The sequence below is a fragment of the Mustela nivalis genome, assembly GCF_964662115.1.
Source record: "Mustela nivalis genome assembly, chromosome: 1".
NCBI classification, from domain to species: domain Eukaryota; kingdom Metazoa; phylum Chordata; class Mammalia; order Carnivora; family Mustelidae; genus Mustela; species Mustela nivalis.
The window spans coordinates 140277910-140301989 of record NC_139020.1 but is presented as its reverse complement, the minus strand read 5'-3'; the positions used below and the strand labels follow the sequence as shown (position 1 = coordinate 140301989).

General features: G+C 40.3%; 1 protein-coding gene across 12 annotated transcripts in view; it reads right to left on the bottom strand.

Moving 5' to 3' along the window:
• Positions 1–554: 554 nt before the first annotated feature.
• The window catches only part of LRRC3B (leucine rich repeat containing 3B), a 91264-nt gene continuing 67738 nt past the window's right edge, over positions 555–24080 (bottom strand). For 10 of the 12 annotated variants that reach the window (XM_082687072.1, XM_082687071.1, XM_082687070.1 and 7 more), the window contains one exon: positions 555–1821. In XM_082687072.1, coding sequence (XP_082543198.1) covers positions 878–1657 — 780 coding nt within the window. In that variant the 5' untranslated portion in view covers positions 1658–1821 and the 3' untranslated portion in view covers positions 555–877. Of the gene's footprint in view, positions 1822–23146; positions 23300–24080 lie in introns of all 12 variants that reach the window. The other 2 variants (XM_082687073.1, XM_082687069.1) reach the window with 1 other exon arrangement.

Genomic DNA, 24080 nt, shown 5'->3' with positions numbered 1-24080 from the left:
GTGAGGGTTGAGAGCCATAATCATAGTATAAAAATGCCTCACACACAGTGGGTGCTACACTATTAGCATTTTCCTTTTCAGCATCTCTATTTCTGTGTTACTCATATACCCCTGCCCACAAAAGGTGATCCTAAGGACAGAATGTGCGCTGTCCTCTTCTTTTACATGTTTCTAATATAGAGTAAAAATACTGTGTTTAGCTATGTATATATAGATATATATGCATATATCTATATGACATATATACATATATATATTTATGTTATATATATATATATATTTTTTTTTTTCAGCTTTTGGATAGTAAGCAGCATCCCCACTGAAGTCTCTGTGGGATGCCACACTGCATTATCACTCGGGTTTGCTAAGGCTAGTATTTTAAAGTCTGACAGATACTTTCCTTGGTCGATAATTCAGCTATGGCTCCCTGGTGTATAGTAGGGCTTAATAACACATCTTTCATTATGATAGTTCTTTAGGGTCATAAGGGTTGTCTGTTTCTCTTGAAAGCAACGGAATGGCCATACTGTTTTCTGGACCAATAAGTCACTCTGTTTTCCATGGTTCAAAGTTAAGCTTTTATTTGGTTTTAAATTAAAAAAATAAATTTCATTATTAAATAGTGAGATGGATCTAACTTATGTTCAGAGAGTAGCTTACTCAAGGAATATACCACTGGGGGTACAAGTAAGGGGTAGGTCACCTAAACTAAAATGATTCGTTATGTTGTCATGTTTGTTAAAATTTCAACAGTGGCATAAGTCAAAAGAAATGGATATACAAAGTTTTAAATGTTTACAATGGATGGGAGAAGTAAACCACTTATCCTATCGCAACTGCCAACAAATTTCTTTCTCGGCGCTGGTCGGCTCGGAGGCTATACCACAGTGCTAATGTCGTCAGGCTCATCTGCTTTCTTCTGCCTGCTCGGCAGGGATTTCAAGTATTCCAGGTGTCTCCGGGCATCCTCCTGATTTTGCCTCACATAGTATACCACATAGGAGATCACCATGGTGAACCAGCCAAACATGGTGACCAGCATGGCATAGTCAGTAGTCTTTTTAGGGAGGTTACAAAGGTCAGCGTCATTGGCAGCATTGAGGAATGGTCTCCCGGCGTGCTCGTCCAACACAGAAGTCTTACAGATCACGTTGTGGGCTGTCTCGTGGTTGGATGCCATGCTCCTCAGAACTTGCTGTAGAGTACAGTCACAGTGCCAAGGATTGTTGGCAATTCTGGCCCTGGCCTTCAGGTTATTGAAGGCATTTTTGTGCACGCTTTGAATCCGGTTGTCAGACAAGTCCAGAGTCTGCAAAGTTTCAGCCACTCCTTTGAAGGCATGCTCATCGATAAACTCAATGCCGTTTTTGGACAAGTTGAGAACTCTCAGTTGATGAAGGTCCTTAAAAATCTCGTTGGGGATAGAGGTGATCTGATTGGAGTCCAGATACAATAAGACTGTTTCAGGAGGAAGATCTCTAGGTATTTCCTTGAGATTTGCATTGCTACAGGTGACATTTAAACCCCCAGAGGAAGAACAGAGACAGCCCTTGGGACACATACTGGCAGAATGAAAGCACAGTATCATAAGAACAAAACTTTGTAGGAGGAGACACATGGAGAGGGAACGGGTTAACCACAGGTCTACCAGATTCATGCTGAAATGTCAGCATAATCACAAGCCCATTCCTCATTCACTCCAACAAGCAAGTGTGGCAACTGTTCCAGCCCTGTCCACACTGTTGATTTCCTCCTTGCTTGGTTCAAAAGGTTGCAACTAACACACGTGTCTCTTCATTATTCCTGTCCTTGCTTGGGTACCTAAAGGAAAGGGAAGCAGATGTAATTAGCTTTTTTGCAGAGGGAGGTACACTGCAATTAAAAGTGCTCTCAGGCGTCTGGTGTTCTATGTGGGCAGGAGAGTTGGTTATGTAGTTAATTTTCATCGATAGCACTGGGAGTTATCTGCATAATGGGAGTCTCTTGCTCAAATCCCAGGTGTTGGGCAAAAGGACTGTCAATAAATGACATTTCCGAATCCTGTTGCCTTGGTTATAGTTCTGCAGAATTACAGCAAACAGTCCAGATTTCTCTTGTCTCTACTTGTCCTCTCAGCATCCTGAACCCCTTCTAAATTAGACAGCAATAAAATTTAACTATACCTTCCCCCCTTTCTATAGTAACAGATGCATTAATGCAATTTAGACCTGCTCTTCAGTAGCAATGAGAAATAACACCAATATTTCATGGTTAATGACCATAGATAGCAATAATTGTCATGGTTTTTGAATGGATGTCCAGTTGGAATATTTTCTCTAAAGAAACATCTTACTTGAATTAAGAAAGGAACAAATGCATTCCAACTTTCACAACAGAATGTCCCTAGGGGCTGATAGACCAGGTTCTCCGAAAGGGCTTTCTCCCTGTTTTTCTGTTTTCTAAACAAACTATCCTCTTCCCAGTAGATCTTCAAATATGACACACACCTCCAAGGTTTTTTATTTTTATCTATTTATTTATTTGTTTTTAAGATTTTATTGATTTATTTGAGAGATGGAGAGCAAGTGGAGAGAGAGGCAGAAGGGGAGGAGGAGGGGGAGGGAAAGGGAGAAACTCGCAAGCAGATGTTGCACTGAGCACAGAGCTAGACATGGGGCTTAATCTCACAAGCCAGAGACCATGACCTGAGATGAAAGGAAGAGTCCGATGCTTAACTGACTGAGCCACGCAGGTGCCCCTTCAAGACTTTTTAAAATAAAATATGACATAAGAATTTAAATATATTAGCCTCTAAAACTTTCCCAATAGCCTATTTTTTTCTTTCTAATCGTAAATATATGATTGTTGAAATATATATATTATTCATAAATATATATGTATATATATACAAACATACAATATTGTTGGACAAGGCTTCCAAAATGACAAAAATTAAGTGATATAAGTAAGGATACAAGCGTATTCAAAAACAGAGATGAGAATATAAGTGAACACTCAAACCTCCTTTTTCATGTAGAGAAGACAGGCATCTTTGAGACCAGTTCACAGAAGAAGTGAGCAGATTTTGGAGAGATTATGAGATTCGCCCAAGGTCAAATAGCTTGTAGGTGGGAGAAACTGGACTCAGGCCAAAGGCTTTGTTCTGACTTATTAATGTCCTAAGTCTCTCACTACCCCCACGACATTCTCCCGATCTCGTCCATTCTAGGGTCCTCCTAGGACTCAGGATCCATGGAGCATTGCCTGTTGTGATTTCTGATGCTGTTATGTTGCAGCTCAATCCCAAATTGAGTACCCTATGGAGTTGGAGGGAGCTCCATGTCTGAATTCTGAGAGTCCTCTTTCAGGATGTGAGAAATAAGGAGAATGTTCCCTCCTCTCATTCCTCTAAGTAACAAATGACTCTCTGCAAACTTATCTTCTCTAAAGATCCCAGATGGATAAATACAGAGGGAAATGACTCCAAATGTTACTAAACTCACAGAAGAGAAGATTAATGTGAGCTGAAAACATAATGAACGGGGCTGTTAATCATGGAAAAAATGAGATTAGCACCAGCAGAATGGAGTGGATGTGCTTTTGGAATCCTGAATCCCTTAAATGCCAGAGAACGCTAAAGAAGGACCCCTAGGCTTATGAAGCCATCCATCAATAGCTCATTTCATTTGCAGTGAGTTTCCCTCCCTTCCATGTTTTTCTTCAACAGTGCATTGCATGATTTTTGGGCACTCTAGTGATTGTCTAGGTAGGAGAGAGAAAAACAAACAGGTGTGGAGAGGAGGGCACTCAGAGAGGAAAGAGGGTGGGCAGAAGGATAAGGCAAAGGATGCCAGGATGAGAACATAGAAGGACACAAGAGATGGGAAACATGAACTTGAATAGAGAAAATAAAAAGAGTCCATGTAATCAACCAACTCCTGTGAACAGCACAGATCCTGTTGAAAAATGAAAGGCCTTCTCTGGGAGATACTCCACATCTCTCCAGAGACCGATTCAGAGTCTATCTGAAGAAAAATGTTCACCAATTGAGACTAAACGTTCTAGGAGGGCAGGATCTTGTTTCTACCTCATGAAGAAACAACAGCAAACAATTAAAAAGTGAAAACTACACTGGTTTGTGTCCCAGCTATAATCTTTGTTAGCAATGTGTTCCTGGGCAAGTTATTTAACCTTGCCAAACCTCATTTTCCTTATCTTTGTATAGAAATTATAAAAGAACCCAATTACAGAGTTGATTTGAGAGTCATATGAGATAATCTACATAAAGCATTTAGCCCAATGCCTCAAAAAGCAGTAAGGAGTTCAAAATTATTGGCTACAGTTACTATTATTATTCCAGATATATTCTCAAACACTACCTTAGTTCTTGGCATGCTGTAAGGGCTAAATAAATGTCTATAAGATGAATGGTCCAATAAAATATTGAAGGATCTAGCTATGCTTTTTCTTCCTTATGGTGACTATTTTTATTTTTAATATAAACATTGGTTTATCCAATGTCTATTGATTTTATATGTTGACATGGCAGTCTTTGGAAAAAATCATGAGTGCAGGCTCTTAGTTGATGGAAGAAAGAATGGGGCTTCTTTTCAGTAGGCTCCTTGACACTTAATCTTGATTTCTCCAAAATGACCAGTCCAATGGTCATGGTAACAGCTGAGAAATGATTAGGTGACACCGTAAGTTCTCAACATCAGAGTGTAATACCTCTTCATGCCCAAATGATCTATCTAGACAATGAGTAGAATGCCTATTAGGAACACAAATAGAGTGTCTCTTGTATTCAGAGAGGTTGGACTCAAACTAAGTATCCTTTTTCTTTCTATGATGTTTGATAAAAGAGAAATAAAAGCTCTGGGATTGGCTAGATGACTGGGCTGCTATGACTCAGCCCCTAGAGCCTCCTCCCTCAGCCAAGACGAAGTGAGAAGAGAGGTAAGAAATAGAGAACTGAGCCCTTCGATGTCCAGGAGGCAGACAGAGGCCCAAAGTTATTGAGTCAAGGTCACCTTCAGCAAGGAGGATGGAAGAACTGCTTTTCCACTCTCTTATGCTAAATTATTATTTTCCAAAGGGATTTGGCAGCTTGACATCATCTTATATTGTTGCTAGGTCAAGAGGGTTTCTTGGAAAGGGAAGACATGGGGAGATGTGCCTCATAGTAAAATATGGGTATTCATGGGTTATCACCCAGCATAGCACAGGTTTAAAGAGCAGCGAACTCTGAAACAAACATTCTAAATCTCAAACATCCTCCTGTTCTGTTTCAGTCAGGTCTATCCACAAGTGCAAAATAGCAAACAAACTATCCTGCTGGGAAAAGAGAGGGCCTCCTTACTAACTTCAGAATGAGGATACAGAGCACAAAGAAGGGCAGAGGTCACACTAGAATGGCAAGAACAGAAGCAGCATCACTTCCTGTCCTCCTGATAAGGAACAAGACCTGAGAAAGGGGCAGAACAAATTGAACAGCATCTCGTCTACCTCTTGATTCACCCTCTCTACTTCTCAACTCATTACACTACCCTATCCTCATTCCCTCATTCCCTTTCAATATGTCTGGGGCAGGACACTAGGACACTATGGTATTTTTGGATGTAGTGTTTAGGTATGAGCCGTGCTCCCAAAGGGGACCATTTTATCCCCAGACCATGCCTTGCTCACATTTCCCTGTCACACAGGTTTCCGAGCCACAGCAATTAATGCCTAGATTGGGTGGCAACCATCAAGTACTGTTTCCAGAAGGAAAAAAAAGTCCATTTAGCAGACAGCCTGAGAAGACAGATCTTTCAGTGGTTGATTAACAACTCTATCTTGCTTCCTGTTCTTTTCTTCCCATCATTAGGGGACACTCAGGGACACTCAGGGCTTCTAACCCAAAGCTTTCATTAACTCTTCTGAGATAAGTGAGTGTACCAATTCAGGAAGAAATACCAGGCACACCGATTCCTCCCAATTACATTCCATGCAACTCTGCTACCCACAAGGATTTGATTAAAAAGCAGAACAGAGCAACACAGGGAAGCCTTTTGATTTGGGAGGTAAAATTCAAATCAATGGGAAATAAAACCAAACCTCATAAATTTAAGTACTTGAGATTAAAACTTACATATGGCAAAAAGTAAGACCATACAAAAAATGAAAGGACAGGCGATAAAATAAAGGATTAATTTCAATTAGTATACAAGGAGTTCGTACAAAGGGACGGGAACCTGATCCAACAGAAAAATGGGCAGAAAAGCAATATGCACAAATGACCAATAAATCACATGAATAGATCTTTGCTCTCACTGACAGTAAAATAAATTCAAGTTAAAGTACCTAACATCTTGGTTAAAATGAGGAAGCATATCCACTGTCAGTGAAGGTGTAAAGAACACTCTCAAAACTTGACAAGGGGAGACTTGGGGCTCTCTTCTCCTATGAGCAACTGTGGAATAGCTATTCAAATTTTAAAAGACAAGAACAACTTAGACTGAATTGTACTGATATAAAGGTCTCCAAAGATGACCTCAAAAAGCAGCTTGGAGAAAGGGTTTCCTATAGCATCATCTTATTTGTGCAAAATTTCTAAAAAGAGAAAGTAAATGTGCAGCTATAGTTATAGAATTTATAAGTTTCCATATGCATAGATCATTTCTGAAAGGATCCATATGGAAGGAAATGCATAAGAAACTATTAATTGTGCCTATCTGAGGCGTGGAACTCGGGGTCAACAGGGGGAGAAAAGGAGGTTTTTTTTTTTTTTTTTTTTTAACCTATTTATTTATTTATTTTTCCCAGTGAAAAAATTTTTTTTTAATTTATTTTCAGCATAACAGTATTCATTATTTTTGCACCACACCCAGTGCTCCATGCAATCCGTGCCCTCTCTAATACCCACCACCTGGTTCCCCCAACCTCCCCTACCCCCCACTTCAAACCCCTCAGGTTGTTTTTCAGAGTCCATAGTCTCTCATGATTCATCTCCTCTTCCAATTTCCCCCAACTCCTTTCTCCTCTTTAACTCCCCATGTCCTCCATGCTATTTGTTATGCTCCACAAATAAGTGAAATCATATGATAATTGACTTTCTCTGCTTGACTGATTTCACTCAGCATAATCTCTTCCAGTCCTATCCATGTTGCTACAAAAGTTGGGTATTCATCCTTTCTGATGGAGGCATAATACTCCATAGTGTATATGGACCACATCTTCCTTATCCATTCGTCCATTGAAGGGCATCTTGGTTCTTTCCACAGTTTGGCGATGGTGGCCATTGATGCTATAAACATTGGGGGTACAGATGGCCCTTCTTTTCACTACATCTGTATCTTTGGAGGTAAATACCCAGTATTGCAATTGCAGGGTCATAGAGAAGCTCTATTTTTAATTTCTTGAGGAATCTCCACACTGTTCTCCGTTTTTGTTTTTTAATACCCTTCTGATGGATTTAACTTTCTGTGGTATAAAGGTGTTTTGTTTGTTTTGGTTTACATAAAAGTGAGAAGAAGTTAATACAAAAGGGACCAGGGATAAACTGAAAAAACAATCTGAACACGATGTCTCAGAAGGCAATTTTTGAGCATGTGAAACAGTTGGACAACAGTGGCTAAGAAGGTTGGGCAAATAACTACAAAAAATTTTAAAAAGCTGAACATGTTTCGACATGAGAGACTAAAGATACAAAGGGATAACGGTGAGACTGTACATAAAAATAGAACTTGATGGGCACCTGGGTGGCTCAGTGGGTTAAAGCCTCTGCCTTCTGCTCTGGTCATGGTCCTGGGTCCTGGGATCCAGCCCCGCATAGGGCTCTCGGCTCAGCGGGGAGCCTGCTTCCCCACCTCCCCACCCCCAAGCCTCCACCCCTCGGCCCTGCCTGCCTCTCTGCCTACTTGTGATCTCTGTCAAATAAGTAAATAAAATCTTAAAAAAAAAAAAAAAGAACTTGAACCCCCAACCTGCTGCAACCAGCCCAGGAAGACGAACTACAACATCAATAGCAATTTTCCCAATTCAGCCAAATCAGTAACTGCCAGCTTCCCTCATTTTCATTCCTACTTCCTATTTAGGACTAACCAGGGAAAGCCAAATCTGCTCCCCTTGCCAATCGCATGGGATGCTCTAATTCTAGCTAGATTGCCTCCAACTTCCCTATGCCAGGAGTCCCCAACCAGGACACTTCTGAAGCCTTCCAGAATTTTTCCCACTATCAAGCTTTTCCACTCCCCTGCCTGCCTGTGAGTCTCTGCCAAATGCGGGGGATGGCGGCTGGCTCCCTTGCTATAGAAAGCTTGGGGAAAATGGCCTCTGCTTGTTCTCATTTGGGTAGTTTTCATTTACTTCCATAAAGACAACAGTTTGAGTATGTGATATTTTCAATGTAGTATTTCCAAAATTAGCTTTATAACCCATTGTAGAATATATAAGGATTTCTTTATATGCTCAGGTTTTCTATAGACTATGTATGGGCTGCATAAGACATCAATGTGTAATTACTGACCAAAAACTTGAGGACCACTGGGATCTGAGTGATTGAGGTGAATGAACTGTATAGATATTTTCTCTATTGCTGCTCTTTGAGATCTTGTTCACGGAGACAACATCTTCATTCATGTCTTTTGAACTGAGTTCTGCAAGGAGCTTCAGTTCTACCCTTCCATTCACAACCACAAGATTCAGCCCAGGCTTCAAAATGGGTATCTCTAAAAGTAAAATCTTCACCCTTTATCCCCACCCAACTACCTTCCTCCTCTGCCATATACCACCAGTTCTTCCCTCCTGATTTTTTCAGAACAGTTTTCATTTTTATCCTCCTTGTCCCCCTTCTTTTGAGCTTTGGGTCCCCACTTTCCTGTTTAAACCTCCATCTTTTTGCTCCAAAAGGAAGCAAAAGTGTTCTTCCTTGACTGCCCACATGCAGCTTCTGTTCTTCTTCTAACTTCGGGTTAAAATAACCCTCTGACCACGTATTTCCAGTGGTTGTAAAGCTTTTATGACCCCCCTGTGGTTTATAACAATCCTCCTCTTCCAATCTTATGTCCCACTACGCTTCCTCACCCAGACACAGAAACCTAGCTCAATAAACAGAGATCAGCAACTCCAAAAGTGATGATGAACAGCACTTTGTTCCACAAATATGAGATTCATCAGAAGTCATCCCAAGCAAAGGCCTCTCCAGCCTGGAATCGCTTTCCAGCTGAGGAAGATCTGGCGTGGGAGTCCTTTATGTGGCTGCTTTAGAAGAGCAGTTATCATCACTTAGTTAAGGATATGAACTGATAAGACTGATGGATACAGGAGGAACTAAGGATCCTTATATTTAGAAGGAATTTAATCTGCTTGCAGACCCATAATGTTTAAAATCAGGAGCTCCTGAAATCTCGAAACTCTTGCTTTTGTAATTAAAGCTATCCGTTTATCTTTGCTACCAGACCACGGGTTTTCAGAGGGTAGGACCAATTTCTTACTCATTTTTTTATTCTCTTATTGCCCATGGTAAGAATTTAATAAATTCTTATCAAAATCATTAGGATCCATTCTCATTTCATCATTAAAATAGCTATTGTTTACTTGGCTTTTATTCCATGCCAAGTATTTATTAAGTGATGAACTCATCTAACATGAATAATGGATGATAAAATTAAAGTTCTGACTAGGTCCCTGGTTAAATGGACATAGAATTCCAAAGTGAGGTTTCAGGTTGCCATGTTGCTGACGATATCCTTTGAGTCTCACACATAAGTCCTTGCCCACTTTGAGGTTAAAAGGCATCAAGAGATACCTATCCTGTCATCTCCCCAAAGAGAGGAGAGAGTTATTATAGGATTTGTGGAGCTTATATGGAGGTGCAGAATGTCCTAGAACAAGAACAAGGTTGACCCATTGTTTGGCGGTAGAGTTGGATAATGTTTTGATGTTGGGGTGAGACCGCACTCCCAAAATTTGTCAGAAAAAGGATAGAAAACTATTTCCTATGGGTCAGATTGGCCATGTGAGGGAAGGAGATTCCCAGGAAAAGTATCTCAAGTCCTTTTTCATGGTCCTATAAGATTCCTTGATAAGGCAGAGGGTCCTGAGCAACAAGCAACTGAAGGGCAGATGCTTAGATTTGGGGGAAGTGACTATCTGGAATATATCCACCACGGGGACAAAGAGAGTCATATGAGTAGGTAGAGGGCTTGAAGGCGCCCTGGGAAGAAGTACCAGGGGCATCTCATTCCACCTTCTAGTGAGCCTCCAAGCAGAGTAGCTGAAACCCAGACACTGAAGGCCTGGGAGAGGTGTGGGGTGGAGGGGCAGAGAGGAGAAATGAAGCTACCCACCGTACCTTCTTTCCCTTTTTTTTATGGCTGAAACAAGGAGAGGGGAGATTTGCTAAATATTAGATGAAATTCAGAGTACTGGCTAATCTCTTGAATGAGACATTTCCATTACCATATTTAATTTTTACTTCAGTTTAAGTTAATGGGTTTGTGACTTAAAGTAATGGCAAGACAATCTATTACCTGAGACTGGCACAAAATCATGGGGGCTGAGCAATGCTTTCATTCAGGGACTAGAGGAAGATGATCATCTGCACAGAACTGAGGTGAAAGGAATGGCGGAAGCAGAAAATGAGTCGCATTTTATTCTGGATATACATATATCACCTTGTCTAATCCTCAGTTCCATCATTAAAGGTAGCAATTATGACCCTCACACAGATGGGTAAATTGAAGCATAAAGAGATGATGTAACTTTTCCTCTAGACATAGATGCTGAGTTAAAGAGGCACAATCTGAACTCAAGTCCTCTGCCTTCCAGAGCTCATATGGTCAGACATGACACCACACACCTCTTTAGAGAGGAACTACCATAATATTTTTCCTCCTCCTCAATTGATTCCACTAAGATGAGGAGTAAGGACCATAATGTGCTTTACACTGGAGAAATATTGCTAGACAGAAAGACTGGCAGGATGGGAGGAGGGAGAACAGCTGGCATATGCTTCTGAGGGGGCTTAGAACAGGTCTCTCCAGGGAGCACTACTCTGGCGTGATGCTTATCTTGAGCTGAAGACAATCAAATCTTAAAAGACCCAGGAAGAGCTTTATACCACTCTCTTAACTGCCTCTAAGAACTCATAGAGGGCCTGGTTTAGGAAGACAGCTAGCACCAGAGAGAACTACAAAGAGTATGGACGATGTGTGGTGAGATAGGTGAAAATTGGCAGGGCCTGTTTGTTCAACTTCCTTTCTGTGTCCCATTGTCTCTTCATGGCCCCACAAACATATGTTTGCTAAACATTTGCTCTTCCCATCTTTCTGGGAATGGTCTTCCTTCCCTTTGAAACCCCAGACCCCTACCCCCTTCATTTTAGCTCAGAATGGCATGCCCACCTCAACTGCCTGACTCTCATACTCCCTGTATGTAATTAATTCTTTTTTCCTATTAACTTATCTTACACCAATTTATTATTTTATTTTTTTAAGATTTTATTTATTTATTTGACATGTAGAGATCACAGGTAGGCAGAGAGGCAGGCAGATAGAGAGAGGGGGGAAGCAGGCTCTCTGCCGAGCAGACAGCCTGACGCGGGGCTCGATCCCAGGACCCTGAGATCATGCCCTGAGCTGAAGGCAGAGGCTTTAACCCACTGAACCACCTAAGCACCCATCTTACATTAATTTAATTAATGGACCAGCCAAATGAACCCACAAATGTAGAGAAAAAATTTCCTCCCCTATATTTCTAAACCAAAAGTTCTAAAATTACATTTGCCTTACATTTGTGAACTACCATTACATTAGATGCTTGTGGGACAAGTCCATGGATATGCTCTCATGTAATTATCTCTATCCAGTCCTTTTAGATATACATGATAAGCATCACTGGTTCTATTTTAGTATAGTTGAGGAACTCACTGAACGGAGACTGTTTAAAGTCATACAGCTGGTTAGCAGAAGGTCAGAACCTAGATGCAAATGTTCTACAGAATAGATCCCATTCAACATTCTTCGGGTTATGTATCTTTACTACTGGCCACTTTTTGATATGGAGGGTCTGTACACACAAGTACTGAGTTTTAAATGCCAAACCAGTCCTCTGTTGATTGCTTCCTACAAACTTGGGGAAAGTTAATAACAAGAAGAGAAAGTCCTTTTCCTTTAAGAATCCTTTAAAGGCTATTCATACAAAACATTTTTATCAAAATGACATGATATTCATCTGTCCCAGATTTCATTCAGTTCAGGTACTGCTTTTCCTCTTTTCAACCTATTTTACAAAATAATTCTTTAAGCAAACCCTCAATTTATTAAGGAAAAAAAAAAACAACTCTTATGAACACAATGCCTCCTTTCTACATGACCTAATGCCCATAGGTCTTCACGGTGGACTGACATATTCTTCCCACCAGTGAACCCACTGAAAAAAACAGAGAAAAGCAAAGAAATACACAAATAAAAACCACTTCCTTTTTGTTTATTTGTTTTTGTTTTGGACCTAGTATGTATCTCTCTGTGGGACTAAACACAGAATAAAGATAAGACTGTCTTTGCGAACATCTGTATTTATTATTCAACATGCTCCAAGTTGAGCATGTTTGAGATTGAGATTGAGTGGGAACCTATCCATCTCAGTTTCTTTCTGCTTCTCTATTATTACTTCTCAGCAAGTGCCTATGACATTTAACTGTGAGAGCTTTGCAAGCTCTTAACACATAATCTACATAATTGTAGGCTCCCTAAAACTCACCAGGGTCCTGAAGCAACCTGAAAGCTGCTTTTAGAAAACACTGACTTGTGTCGAATTCAGTTGGATTTCTGAGTAGGATGAGTGACCCTTTAAAAAAAAACCAAAAACCTTGCTTTGTTTAGCCTTATCCATTGACTTGATGGGAAAAGTACAGGATTGAGATCCAAACCAAAGTCTAGAAACTGGATTCAAACCCCAGCTTCTAAGTAATGAATTCCAGGAATTTAACAAATCACTCACACTTCTACGCCTTTGTTGTCCTAGAACTACAATCAATAATATCCACTTCATTGGTCTCACAGTAATGAGGACACAATAGATAAATATATGTGAAAGTTGCTTCAGAAACCATCAAGGAACACTTAAAGATTATGTTCTATTGTGGGTTTCAGTATTTGGCTGTTTTCCTCAAATATCAGATCGTTCCTTTTCCAGAGATGTATATGTCTTTTTCTTAAACATAACCAACTGGGATATGATTCTCACATAACCTGTAATAGTATGCATGCCAACATGTATTTAGCCTGAACCTAATCAAAAGGAAAGGAACTGACCAGTTCAGAACTTGAGACACTTCAGAGGTGACTGATGAGGATGCTTCTAAGGGTCACTGAAAGGAAACAAAACAAAACAACAACGACAACAAAACACACCACACACACACACACACACACACAAACACACACACACCCCAAACAGTCTGCAGAACCATTACTGATTAAAGGAAAAAGACATCTGGGGCGCCTGGGTGGCTCAGTGGGTTAGGCCGCTGCCTTCGGCTCAGGTCATGATCTCAGGGTCGTGAGATCGAGTCCTGCATTGGGCTCTCTGCTCAGTGGGGAGCCTGCTTCCTCCTCTCTCTCTCTCTCTCTGCCTGCCTCTCTGCCTACTTGTGATCTCTCTCTGTCAAGTAAATAATAAAATCTTAAAAAAAAAAAAAAGGAAAAAGACATGTGACAAAGGAATGCAAAAGACTGACTTCTGGATGTGAAAAAAAAAAGTTAGAGAAAAGGATTTTGGAACAATTAGAGAAAATTTTCAAACACAAACTCAAAATAGATGTTTCTGTATCAAATATAAATTTTGGGGGTTTTTCATGATTTGGCTCGGAAGGAGAGAATGCTTAAGAGGTACATACTGAAGTATTTGGGGGTAAAATGTAATGACAATTGCAACTTTCAAAATACCCAGGAAAAACAAAATTATATTTTTATGTGGAAAGAAGGACACAAAAGTGTCAAAAGATGAACACTTGGCAAATGGAAAGCGATGAATATAAAAGCGTTCATTGTACCAATTTTTCAACTTATTAGAAAGTTTCAAGTTTCTTAAAAGAAAAATTTGAATGGGAGATTCTATGCTTAAAAAATAAACAACAACAATAGAACTTCAAGAGAAAAATCCCTTCCTGATAAAGCAAGAGAGTTTTAGGAATTCTCATTAGAGTATGGCTTATCTCCTTATAGTGACACAGAATAGAAACCCAAGGTGAAATGAAAAACAATTTTTTGAAATTGTATTTCATCTATGCCAGGACTATGAAAGGACTAGCACACCGACTGAAACACAGTGTAGCGTGGACCTGGTTTTAAATGGGGAGCATGGAGATCATAGCTTAGCCTCTTACAAATTATATAACCTCTCTACCCTACAGTCTTCTCAATCGAACATGGGGTGGGTAATAGTTTCTCTCTCAAAGGGATTTAATGAGGGTGAATTGAGACAGCAGCTATAAAACACTTAGAAAAATTTCTGTTACATGATAAAATCTCCATGTGAGTTTACTACCACCGTCCCTTCAACCACTGCTATTATTGTTACTGTCCTTGCCATCATAACCTTACACCTCGTCATCTCTCTGATAGGAGAGTGTAGGGCTAGAGTGTGACCCTATCTTTAATGCAATAAAGGTAATAACTCCGATGGTGGTTAACATTTCGTGGACACCTACTATGTGCAAAGCACTGGACCAAACACTTTACTTTGAGGATGGAGAGAAATTTCAACCCAGGACGTATCATGCCCACCATCTCCTTTGTATTTACTTTGGATGATTTAGATGACGGGATTTGGGGCTTTTGAGCTGATGATATTTAGATGAAATTTTGGATTTCAATTTGATGTCATAACAGGTTGGGAATTTGGGAGATATTGTGATATGAATGAATATATTTTGCATGGGGGAATGGATGTGAATCTTTGGGAGCAGAAGGCAGATTGTGGTAGGCTGTAAAATACTGCCCCCCCCCCACCCCCTACCTCCCCCCAGAAGTATCTAGGTCCTAATCCCTGGAACCCATGGATGTTACCTTTTATGAAAAAAGAGACTTTGTAGATATGATTAAGTTAGGGATCTTGAGATGCAAGGATCATCCTGGATTATCTGGGTAAACCCTAAATGGAATCACAGATGTCTTTATCAGAAGGAGACAGAGGTGTAGTTGATATGGGAGAGAAGGCAATATAACATTGAGGCAGAGATGGGAGGGATGTGTCTCCAAGTAATGCGGGCAGCCCTCAGAAGCTGGAAACAGCAAGAAAACAGATGCTCCCTCAAAGCCTCTGGAGGAAATGGGCCCAGCTGACAAAGTGATTTGGGTCCATCAAAATGGCTTCAGACTTCTGGCTTCCAGAACTATAGAACAGATATGTGTTGCTTCAAACTACAAAGTTTGTGGTAATTTGTTATAGCAGCCACAGGAAACTAACTCCGTAGTAAGTGGAGATTAGAACACAGAGTCAGTTGTGGCTGACTCTCCATTGCATTAGATTAATGATTTTTGCTTCATCTAAAGACCTAGCTTAGTTCTGAGTTTCCTGGGCATCAAAGGAAGAAGACAAAAATGTCAAATTACAAAATTATTACTAATTAATATAGTGAAAGATGATTAATAAGCAGAGTAAAACGTTTTCAAATTTCAGAATTTTTCAAAGATCCTGTGAAAGGGCTACCACATGATACGGTGGGCAAGATCTTTAACATTTCACTGTGTATTCTGTTTTGGCTTTGGGCATCATGTAAGTCATTGCTCTGTGAAACACTTCCTAAGCCATAGAAGGCTAACTTACCTTATAGGAATGGTGTTCACTAGAGATACATGATAAAGTTGGGGTGATTAGCATCTCTTTCGTAGTGTCGGAGTCTGCAAGGTTTATCATGCAAGCGAAGTCACCTCTGACAGTGAAAAGCAGTGCTGGTAACAACCATGCTCGGACAACATGCTCAAACAGGAATTGTCCCAGACAAAATGAGACATGCGGTTGATTATGTTGCTTACAGGCAACATCCTTAAAAGTTAGGGGAGAGCCTAGTCAAATCTGTCTTTTTATAAGAATATGTCAATCCTTGACTGAGACTAAAACAGACTTTTTTTCAAATTTCAGATTCTTCCTAGACAGCCACATAAATTGTCTTCTGTGAACTATTAACTTACTACATTTACAAATAATATTATAAAATAGATAGAATGTTTTATAAGTGAAAAAGACTGCCTAGAATTCAAAGAGCTAGCAAATCAAATATTTTGTTCTTATAGGTAATTTTTAATTGCCATTTTAGCACAGGTGACAATTTTGTTACTTTTTTAAGATTTTACATTGTCATGATCCTTATATTTTAATTTTCTCCCATTTTTGCTAATAATTTATCATAAAAAATGTGGAATTGAAATAAATGTTTCTAGTTCATAGATTTTCCCTTTTGGATCACTTCCTTTTTTTTTTTTTTTAGATTTTATTTATTTATTTGACAGAGAGAGACACAGTGAGAGACGGAACACAAGCAAAAGCAAGGGGAGTGGGAGAGTGAGAAGCAGCCTTCCTGCTGAGCAGGGAGCCGATGTGGGGCTCCATCCCAGGACCCTGGGATCATGACTTGAACTGAAGGCAGACGCTTAATGACTGAACCACCCAGTTGCCCCTTGGCTCATTTCCTTAAGATATATTCCTAGAGGTGGAATTGATAAGAGTCAAGCTTCTCATCTGAATTCTGTTCATTGTCTATGTCACTAAAAGGGCTAATTGCATAAAATGATGGGCAAGTCTTTAAATGGCCAAGAGTTGGTTGCATCTGTCCATTTTGTGTTGAATATGTGTCCATAGCATCAAAACCAAAATATGTGGAGTTGTTCCAGTGTGCAAGAAGAGCTTGAAGAGTCTGAGTCACCCTTTCTTGGTTTTAGTCATTTTGGATCTTAGTCACAGAGGTATCTGATAGGACCACTGGCTCAGTCCATTTGCTCCCTGGGGAGAACAGAGTAGACCAAAGAAGGAGACTACTATATTTGGTCCAAAATTTGTATTTTAAAGAACCTTTTATTTACAGCCCCTATAACATTTTCTTGGCAATAGTCCACAATTTTTCCTAGGAGAAGTCACCAGAAGAAACAATGCCTTGCATGGCTTTTTGGTTTTGTTTTCCAATAAAAACATAACTACAAAGATGTATGGATAAGATTATTCCTTCATTGGGGCACTGTTTGCTATAACAGAAAATTTTTTAAAAAGAATGAATTTTCAAAAATAACTAGAAATACTTTAAAAATCCATCACAAAAAAATTGCTTAAAAATAGTACACCGATAACAAAGAAGAATCTACATACCCTGATTTTTAAAAAAAGATGTCAAAGATATATTAGATGAAAACTGTACATTTTTATCTGTGTAAAACAAAATAGATTTACACACATACATACACACAACAAACATGTATAATTAAAAAGTTATAGGAGAACAATAAAAAATGATAGTCTTATCCTCTAGGGATGGTTCTGGAGCTGAACAAATGGAAAAAGACTTTTTACTTTTATTTTTTTTTTTATAAATATTTTATTTATTTATTTGACAGAGAGAGACCACAAGCAGGCAGAGAGGCAGGCAGAGAGAGAGAGAGAGGAGGAAGCAGGCTCCCCGCTGAGCAGAGAGTCCGATGCGGGACCCGATCCCAGGACCCTGAGATCATGACCCGAGCCGAAGGCAGCAGCTTAACTCACTGAGCCACCCAGGTGCCCCGACTTTTTACTTTTTAATCTTACACTTTTTTCTACTATTGTCAGTTTTTTTTTGCCATGAGCGTGATCATAATAACTAGGTAATAAAGGGATTGGCCACTAAGCATTGACAGATAACCTCTTCTCTGTCAGGAGTTACAGGGATTATAAATATATGTGTCTCTTCTAACCAGCCGAGTTACCATGGGCAGTCCTTTAAACTTTCCTAATCTCAGCATAATGTAAAGGAAACATTATAGGCCCGAAGGTAGATAAAACCAGGTTTAACTCCCAGTTATGATACCAGCTGCGGGATTGTGGGCAAGAAAACTAACTGATCAGTTTCCTCAACTATAAATAAAAAGACCTACCTATTTCATGGGTTTCTGATAATGCCTGGTTCTGATAGTGTCCAACTCATAGCAGATGCTTGACCAATACTATGGACTCTGAATACAAAAGGATGAGAATCCAGTTCAGCTTTTCCAAGGGTCCTGTGGAATACCAGGTATCCGAGAGTTCTAGCAAGTAAATATTCTATAGTCCCCTGAGTCTGAAAGATACCCTCTCTGAGAGTCACAATGGGCATGAGCCTGTGAAAGGTTCTGAGAAGTTACAGCAAAGTAACCTGTTAGCTCAGAATTTGCCAACATACTTGGTTCCCCTGCCAAAGGCCTCCCCACACCCCATTACTTTAATAGCGTAAACACTCACAGAAGTTATTGGCTTGATTCAGATCTAATTAAACAACATTTAATTCTACTCAATTTCTATGACTAATACACTATCACTTTACCCGAATATTTGGAGGAGTATATAGTGCAAGTTTTGCAAATGAAAATTCCATTTGCACTTGATTCCTCTCAGGCTATATAATATTACTACAAAGAAATCAAGCCAATAATATTATAATATTCTACAGAGAAAGAGTCAATGATGACTAACATCTATTGTAGGCAGAGATGAAGAAATGAATAATCCATAACTATCACTAGGATGGTTTTATTCAATTAAAGAAGTGGCCCTTGATTAAGTAAATGAAAATGAGTGGATTATTTTTATCTTTGAATTATATACTGTCCTATTTCCTTATCCTCAGGCACCAACTTCATTTTTGATAAGGCCATTTAGTAATAAGATCCTTAAAGACCTTACAGAGTGGTCAAAGAAAGGGCCTTGGAGTTAGACATGCCTAAGTTTGCCTAATTTGTCATTCAATCACTTTCTAGTTATGAATTAGTGCTAGTAACTTACTACTTACCAGTTTTTAGGGCATGTTACTTAACACTGGACCTCAATTTTTTTTCATCTATAAAGTGAGCACTATAATACTTAATTTCATGTGCTATGGTAGATTATTTCAAAAAACGGTCTTCGTTATTCCCCACCCTGTCTTATTCATGTCCTTTTGCAAGGTAACCTTAAATTCCTCCCATCAAGAAGTGGAGTCTAGGGGTGCCTCAGTGGCTCAGTTGGTCAAGCCACTGACCCTTGATTTTGGCTCAGGTTATGATTTCAGGGTGTTGAAATCAAGGCTCATGTTGGGCTCTGTACTCAGTGTGGAGTTTGCTTGAGGTTCTCTCTCTCCCTTTTCCCTTCTCCCCACTCACACACATTCCTTCTCTCTCTCTCTCTCTCTCTCAGTACAATAAAATAAGATAAGATAAAACCATAGAAGATAAGATTAAAAAAAAAAAAAAGTGGAGTCTATTTCTCCACTCCATTAACTAGGCTGGCCTTGGAATTTCCTCTGACCACAGATGAGGCAAAAGTGACCTTATGCCAGTCTCAAGCCTATGCCTCTCCAAGAGGCCACACATGCTCTTGCCTCTGCTCTTGGAATCCTACATCACCTCAAGTCACCCTGTGAACAATTCCTGCCTGGCCTGCTGGATGATAAGCAATCAGATAAAGGAGAGGAGGGGCAGTTGTCCTAGCCAGTCACTCTAGACTATACCTGGCCATGCTTCCATCCTGTAAGAAAGTCCAGCCTAGATCATCAGAGTCAACTCTCTGATCTGTAGCTGATCACGGACTCATAAGTGAGCCCAGCCAAGACCAGAAAAACCATCCAGCTACCCATGAATTTATGAGCAACACAAATGACACTGAGTTTGGGGGTGCTTGTTAGTTAAGAGTCAGCTGACTGTTTTAACAATTAAGAAAGTTAATATATCTATGTGTCTTATTGTGACAAGTGATTGCTATTTTTTACGGTATATATACTGACAACAAATAGAAGAGTATGTTTCTCAGTAAAAGTATCCTAGGGACATTTTTCAAGAATGTTATAATTGCTCAAAGCTAAAGAACATCTGCAGTTCATGTAGACACTCTGAGGTTCTCACCTGCTGTTTGGTCTGCAAAAGTTTCCCATGGAATGGAACCCAATCTCCAAAACATAGTGCTGAAAGGCAGAACCCTGAGGCTCCACCTCCTCTAATTTCATTTTGGCCATTAACCAGTGAGGGAGCCTGCCCACACCTGGGACCTCAAAGACACTCTCACTGGATAATCCAGGCCAAGGACCTGAGTCTGACCCTGGACCCTGATTTGAAATGAAAGATGAACAGACAATTAATTGACACTCATATTATCCTTCCTTCTAGAACTTCAAGTTTTCCCTTCCAGAACTGCTGTTTTGTCAAAGGAAGTAGAACTGCTGCTACTCCAATCTGTTAGCAGAAACTAAGTGGTGTTAGTTTCAGCCCAATCTTCACGTAATATACCCTCGATTTCAGATTTAGATTCTTCATTCCGTGAAGTTCTCTAATGTTCAGTTTCAAATTTCATCTTCTCAGGGACCACCTGGGGATTGTGGAACATACAAATGTCCTCATTTATTTAATCCCGTGATACATATTTTTCAAAAAACAAACAAACAAAACAAAAAACTTAAGTTCTCCCTAAAAAAGAAGACAGAATGGAAAAACAAACCAGTGTTTGTAGAACAATGAAGTCATACAAAGAACTTGCTGGGATACTGTTGATGGCAATTAAACTAACAGAAGGATCATCAGACAGGCTGCCTCCTATTTACCTAATTATGCCAGTGGATGAAAGACTCAGGCCTTTTCAGATCAATGCATTGTATCTATTCTAGAAATCTTCTTGCCTCTTCCTGTTCTCCACCTGAGCCCTTTATCTTTCCAGTTAAACATAGGCTTCTCTCAAATGTAAATAAATAAAAAAAATCTTCTTTTCATCGTTAAAGAAAAAACAAAAAACCCACAAAACAAAACATCAAAAAAAAAAAAAAAAAAAGAGGAAATCAGAACTGAGATCTATGGTTTTCTCTTTTCCATACTGTGTGGTTCATTGAAATTCTACAGGGAAATGTGTAGCCCTGAGTTGGCTTGATTTTCCTTTGGGAATCACCCGGAAAAATTAACAGCCACCCAGGGACTGAGCTCTTGTCAACAACAAACCAAATAAAACTTTCCAAACTCATTTAATTGTCTGCAGGATGCAGGAAGGCTTCCCTTATCTCCTTGCTCAGACATCATATGCCAGTTTAAATATAACTGAATTGGTATTTTCCATCCCAGTATTTACTCCATCTCAGTGAACCAACCAACCAGGTTAAGAGAAGTTAAAAAAAAGAAAGAAAAAAAGAAAGAAAGAAAAAAAGAAAAAAAAAAAAAAAAGGTAAGAATCAGTCCAGGTGAAGCTAAGAAAGTCAAACAGAAAAGAGACAGCCATTCCCAGAAAAAGATAATATAAAATCCCATCCTATCTCCTCTAACTGCTTGCACAATTAAAGAAAAAAAAAAAAAGGCCATCATGATATTGACATGCAGTCACAAATTTCATTTCCTGCAGCATGGTTTCAGGAATTTTGAGTAAATTGCAATTGTATTAACCAGTTTTTTTATACATGTTCGGCCCAAAAAATGTTTGGTCAGGACAGAATGTATTATTTTTACCCAACCTGTTGCTTTTTGCTTTGCACGGAGTCTCAGACTGTGATAACAGAAGAGGCAGTGAGTCTGGACTGTTCTCCCTGATTCCCTGATTTGGTGACACTTGGTCTGAACGTGAGCACACAGCCCCTTCACCCCTGCCCCTGGCATTCTTTTTCTGCTTCTCTCTTTCCACTTCAGCAATTCCTCAAGTCACAGATGGAAGGGCTGGATAGATCAGAGCCAAACTCTGCTATGTGGTAGGCCTCTGGAACCTATGAGTGTCTCAGCTGTGAGCATCTCTGGGTCAGCGACAGAGGACGTGCTCGGGACATGTTTGCTCAATGAAGGCCCAGACATTAGTTTCTCAAGGACCTAAAGCCCCTGACACAGGAGGTTGGGCTGGGGAAGACTGGCGTCCTGGGGATGAGCCACGTTCCCCTTCCCAGTACAGACTTTTCCACTTATCTGCATGGCAGTCCATGTAGAAATGGAGGAGGAGAGAAAGAGCCACTAATATGCAATCAGACTCAGAATAAAAACAGAGCTTCTCACATTGGGGACACAGAAAAGACAGCAACAAGTTCATGAAACCTGACATCTAGCAGGATAGCAGGGTAAAGGAGGGTGACACCTGTACTCCACACAAACTACACCAGAGATGACCCTGGTCACAGGAAGTCAGGTTCCAGGAGGGCTCACTGTTGTTGACCAAGTAGGGACAGATCCTGGTGTGTAGTGCATTTTGTCCTCCTTCACAGATAATGCTTTTTTTTTTTTTTTTTTTTTTTTTTTTAATGCAGGTTTGTGGCCATCCTGAGTCAAGAAAATCTATCAGTGACATTTTTCCAATGGCATTTGCCATTTTGGGAACCCTCAATGTTTCAAACTTTCTCGTTATCATTCTATTTGTTATGGTGAACTGTGATCAGTGATTATAGCTCTCAAAGCTCCACTGATGGTTAGCATTTTTTTTTTCTTTTTAGCAATACAGCCTTTTAAAATTAAGGCATAGGCATTGTTTTATAGACACAAGGCTCCTGCACACTTATTAGACTACACTACACTATTAGATTACACTATGGTGTAAACGTAACTTTTCTATGCACTGGGACACCAAAAAAGTCACCTCCCGCGCTTTATTGCCTTGGTCTGGCACTGACCCCGCAGCGTCACAGAGGTATGCCGTTCTTGCCCTGTGAGAGTCAGAGCTAGAAGGGAGTCCTAGAAAAGTGTACTCCGGGCAGGGATTGTGCGGGAGGGATGGAAAGAGTCATTATCCTCCGCTGCTGACAAACACTCCCTAGCTAAGCTGAACTTCTCCCCATCCCCCACAAAGGCGCAGCAAGTACTCTCTTTTCTCCCTGTTCTCCTCCGCAGGTGAGTGCTTTACTCCTTATCTGCTGACCAGAGAAGGACAGATGCCCAAGAGTCTGGAAAGAGCCGTGGACAGATTTTTGAAGCATCATCCCTTTTCTATTAACCTGTGATTGTAAAACTCGCATGTTATGTCTCCCCAAGTGCACTCACGGTACCTGAGCCTCTTTGTGAGAGGACCGAGATGAAAGCTTCAAGGAGGTGTCTTTGCAGTGTCAACAAAAAGGAGGATCGGACGGAAATCTCTCCAGAGGCCACTTGTGGAGTGGATCCTTGTTCAGTGGCTCTGTTCAGTGGCATCTGAGATAAAGCTGTGGGAGGAGAAGGAACCAAAGCTAACTCTTGAGTCTTCAAGCCCTGGATTCTCACCCACTTCCATCTGTCTCCTAGGTTCTGGGTCATTTTCACTGCTCATTATCGCAAGCACCAGAGAGAAGGCAAAGGAAATGAAGGGAGATGAAATTCAAATGAATCGATCCCGCCACTTGGGAATAGCTTAGCTCGCAAGTATACAAGGGGGAGGAGGGTTTCAAATCCTCTGTGCTATTCTGGTCCCTGGTGCTGCCAGGCAATATCGAGTGGGCTGTATGGAAATGATTTGTGGGATGAAAGAAGAAAGGAGGGGGGGAAGCTGCCTCCAGCAGTAGCTTCTTCAAATAAGAGGGAAAGGAATTATATGCTCAGTGGCAGCCTGCCACCCAGAGTAGCCCAAATTTTATTAAACAAACTCATGTTTGGAAGCATCTTATCCGCTCAGAACTGGAGGAAACGGGATGCTGAGACCGTATTTAGAGCAATTATAATGCTGAGGACGCACTGATTGTCATAGCAGCAAAAAGAAAATGAGAAAGTATTCTTGAAAGATGATGCCAAGGACAGCAAAGGCAGAAGCAAGCAAGGACTGTATGAAAACCTTAATGGATACTGAAAGGGAAGAAAACCACAGTAAGACCTCTAAACCCACTCTCCCCAGCACAAAGAGGATGGCAGGAAGAGGATGGAACTCTGTTGCAGAAGGCAATGCCCTCCTCTCTAAGCTTCAGGAATAGGAAGGAGCAGGACTGTGGTTATCACTGCCCTGTCCTGGTCCGT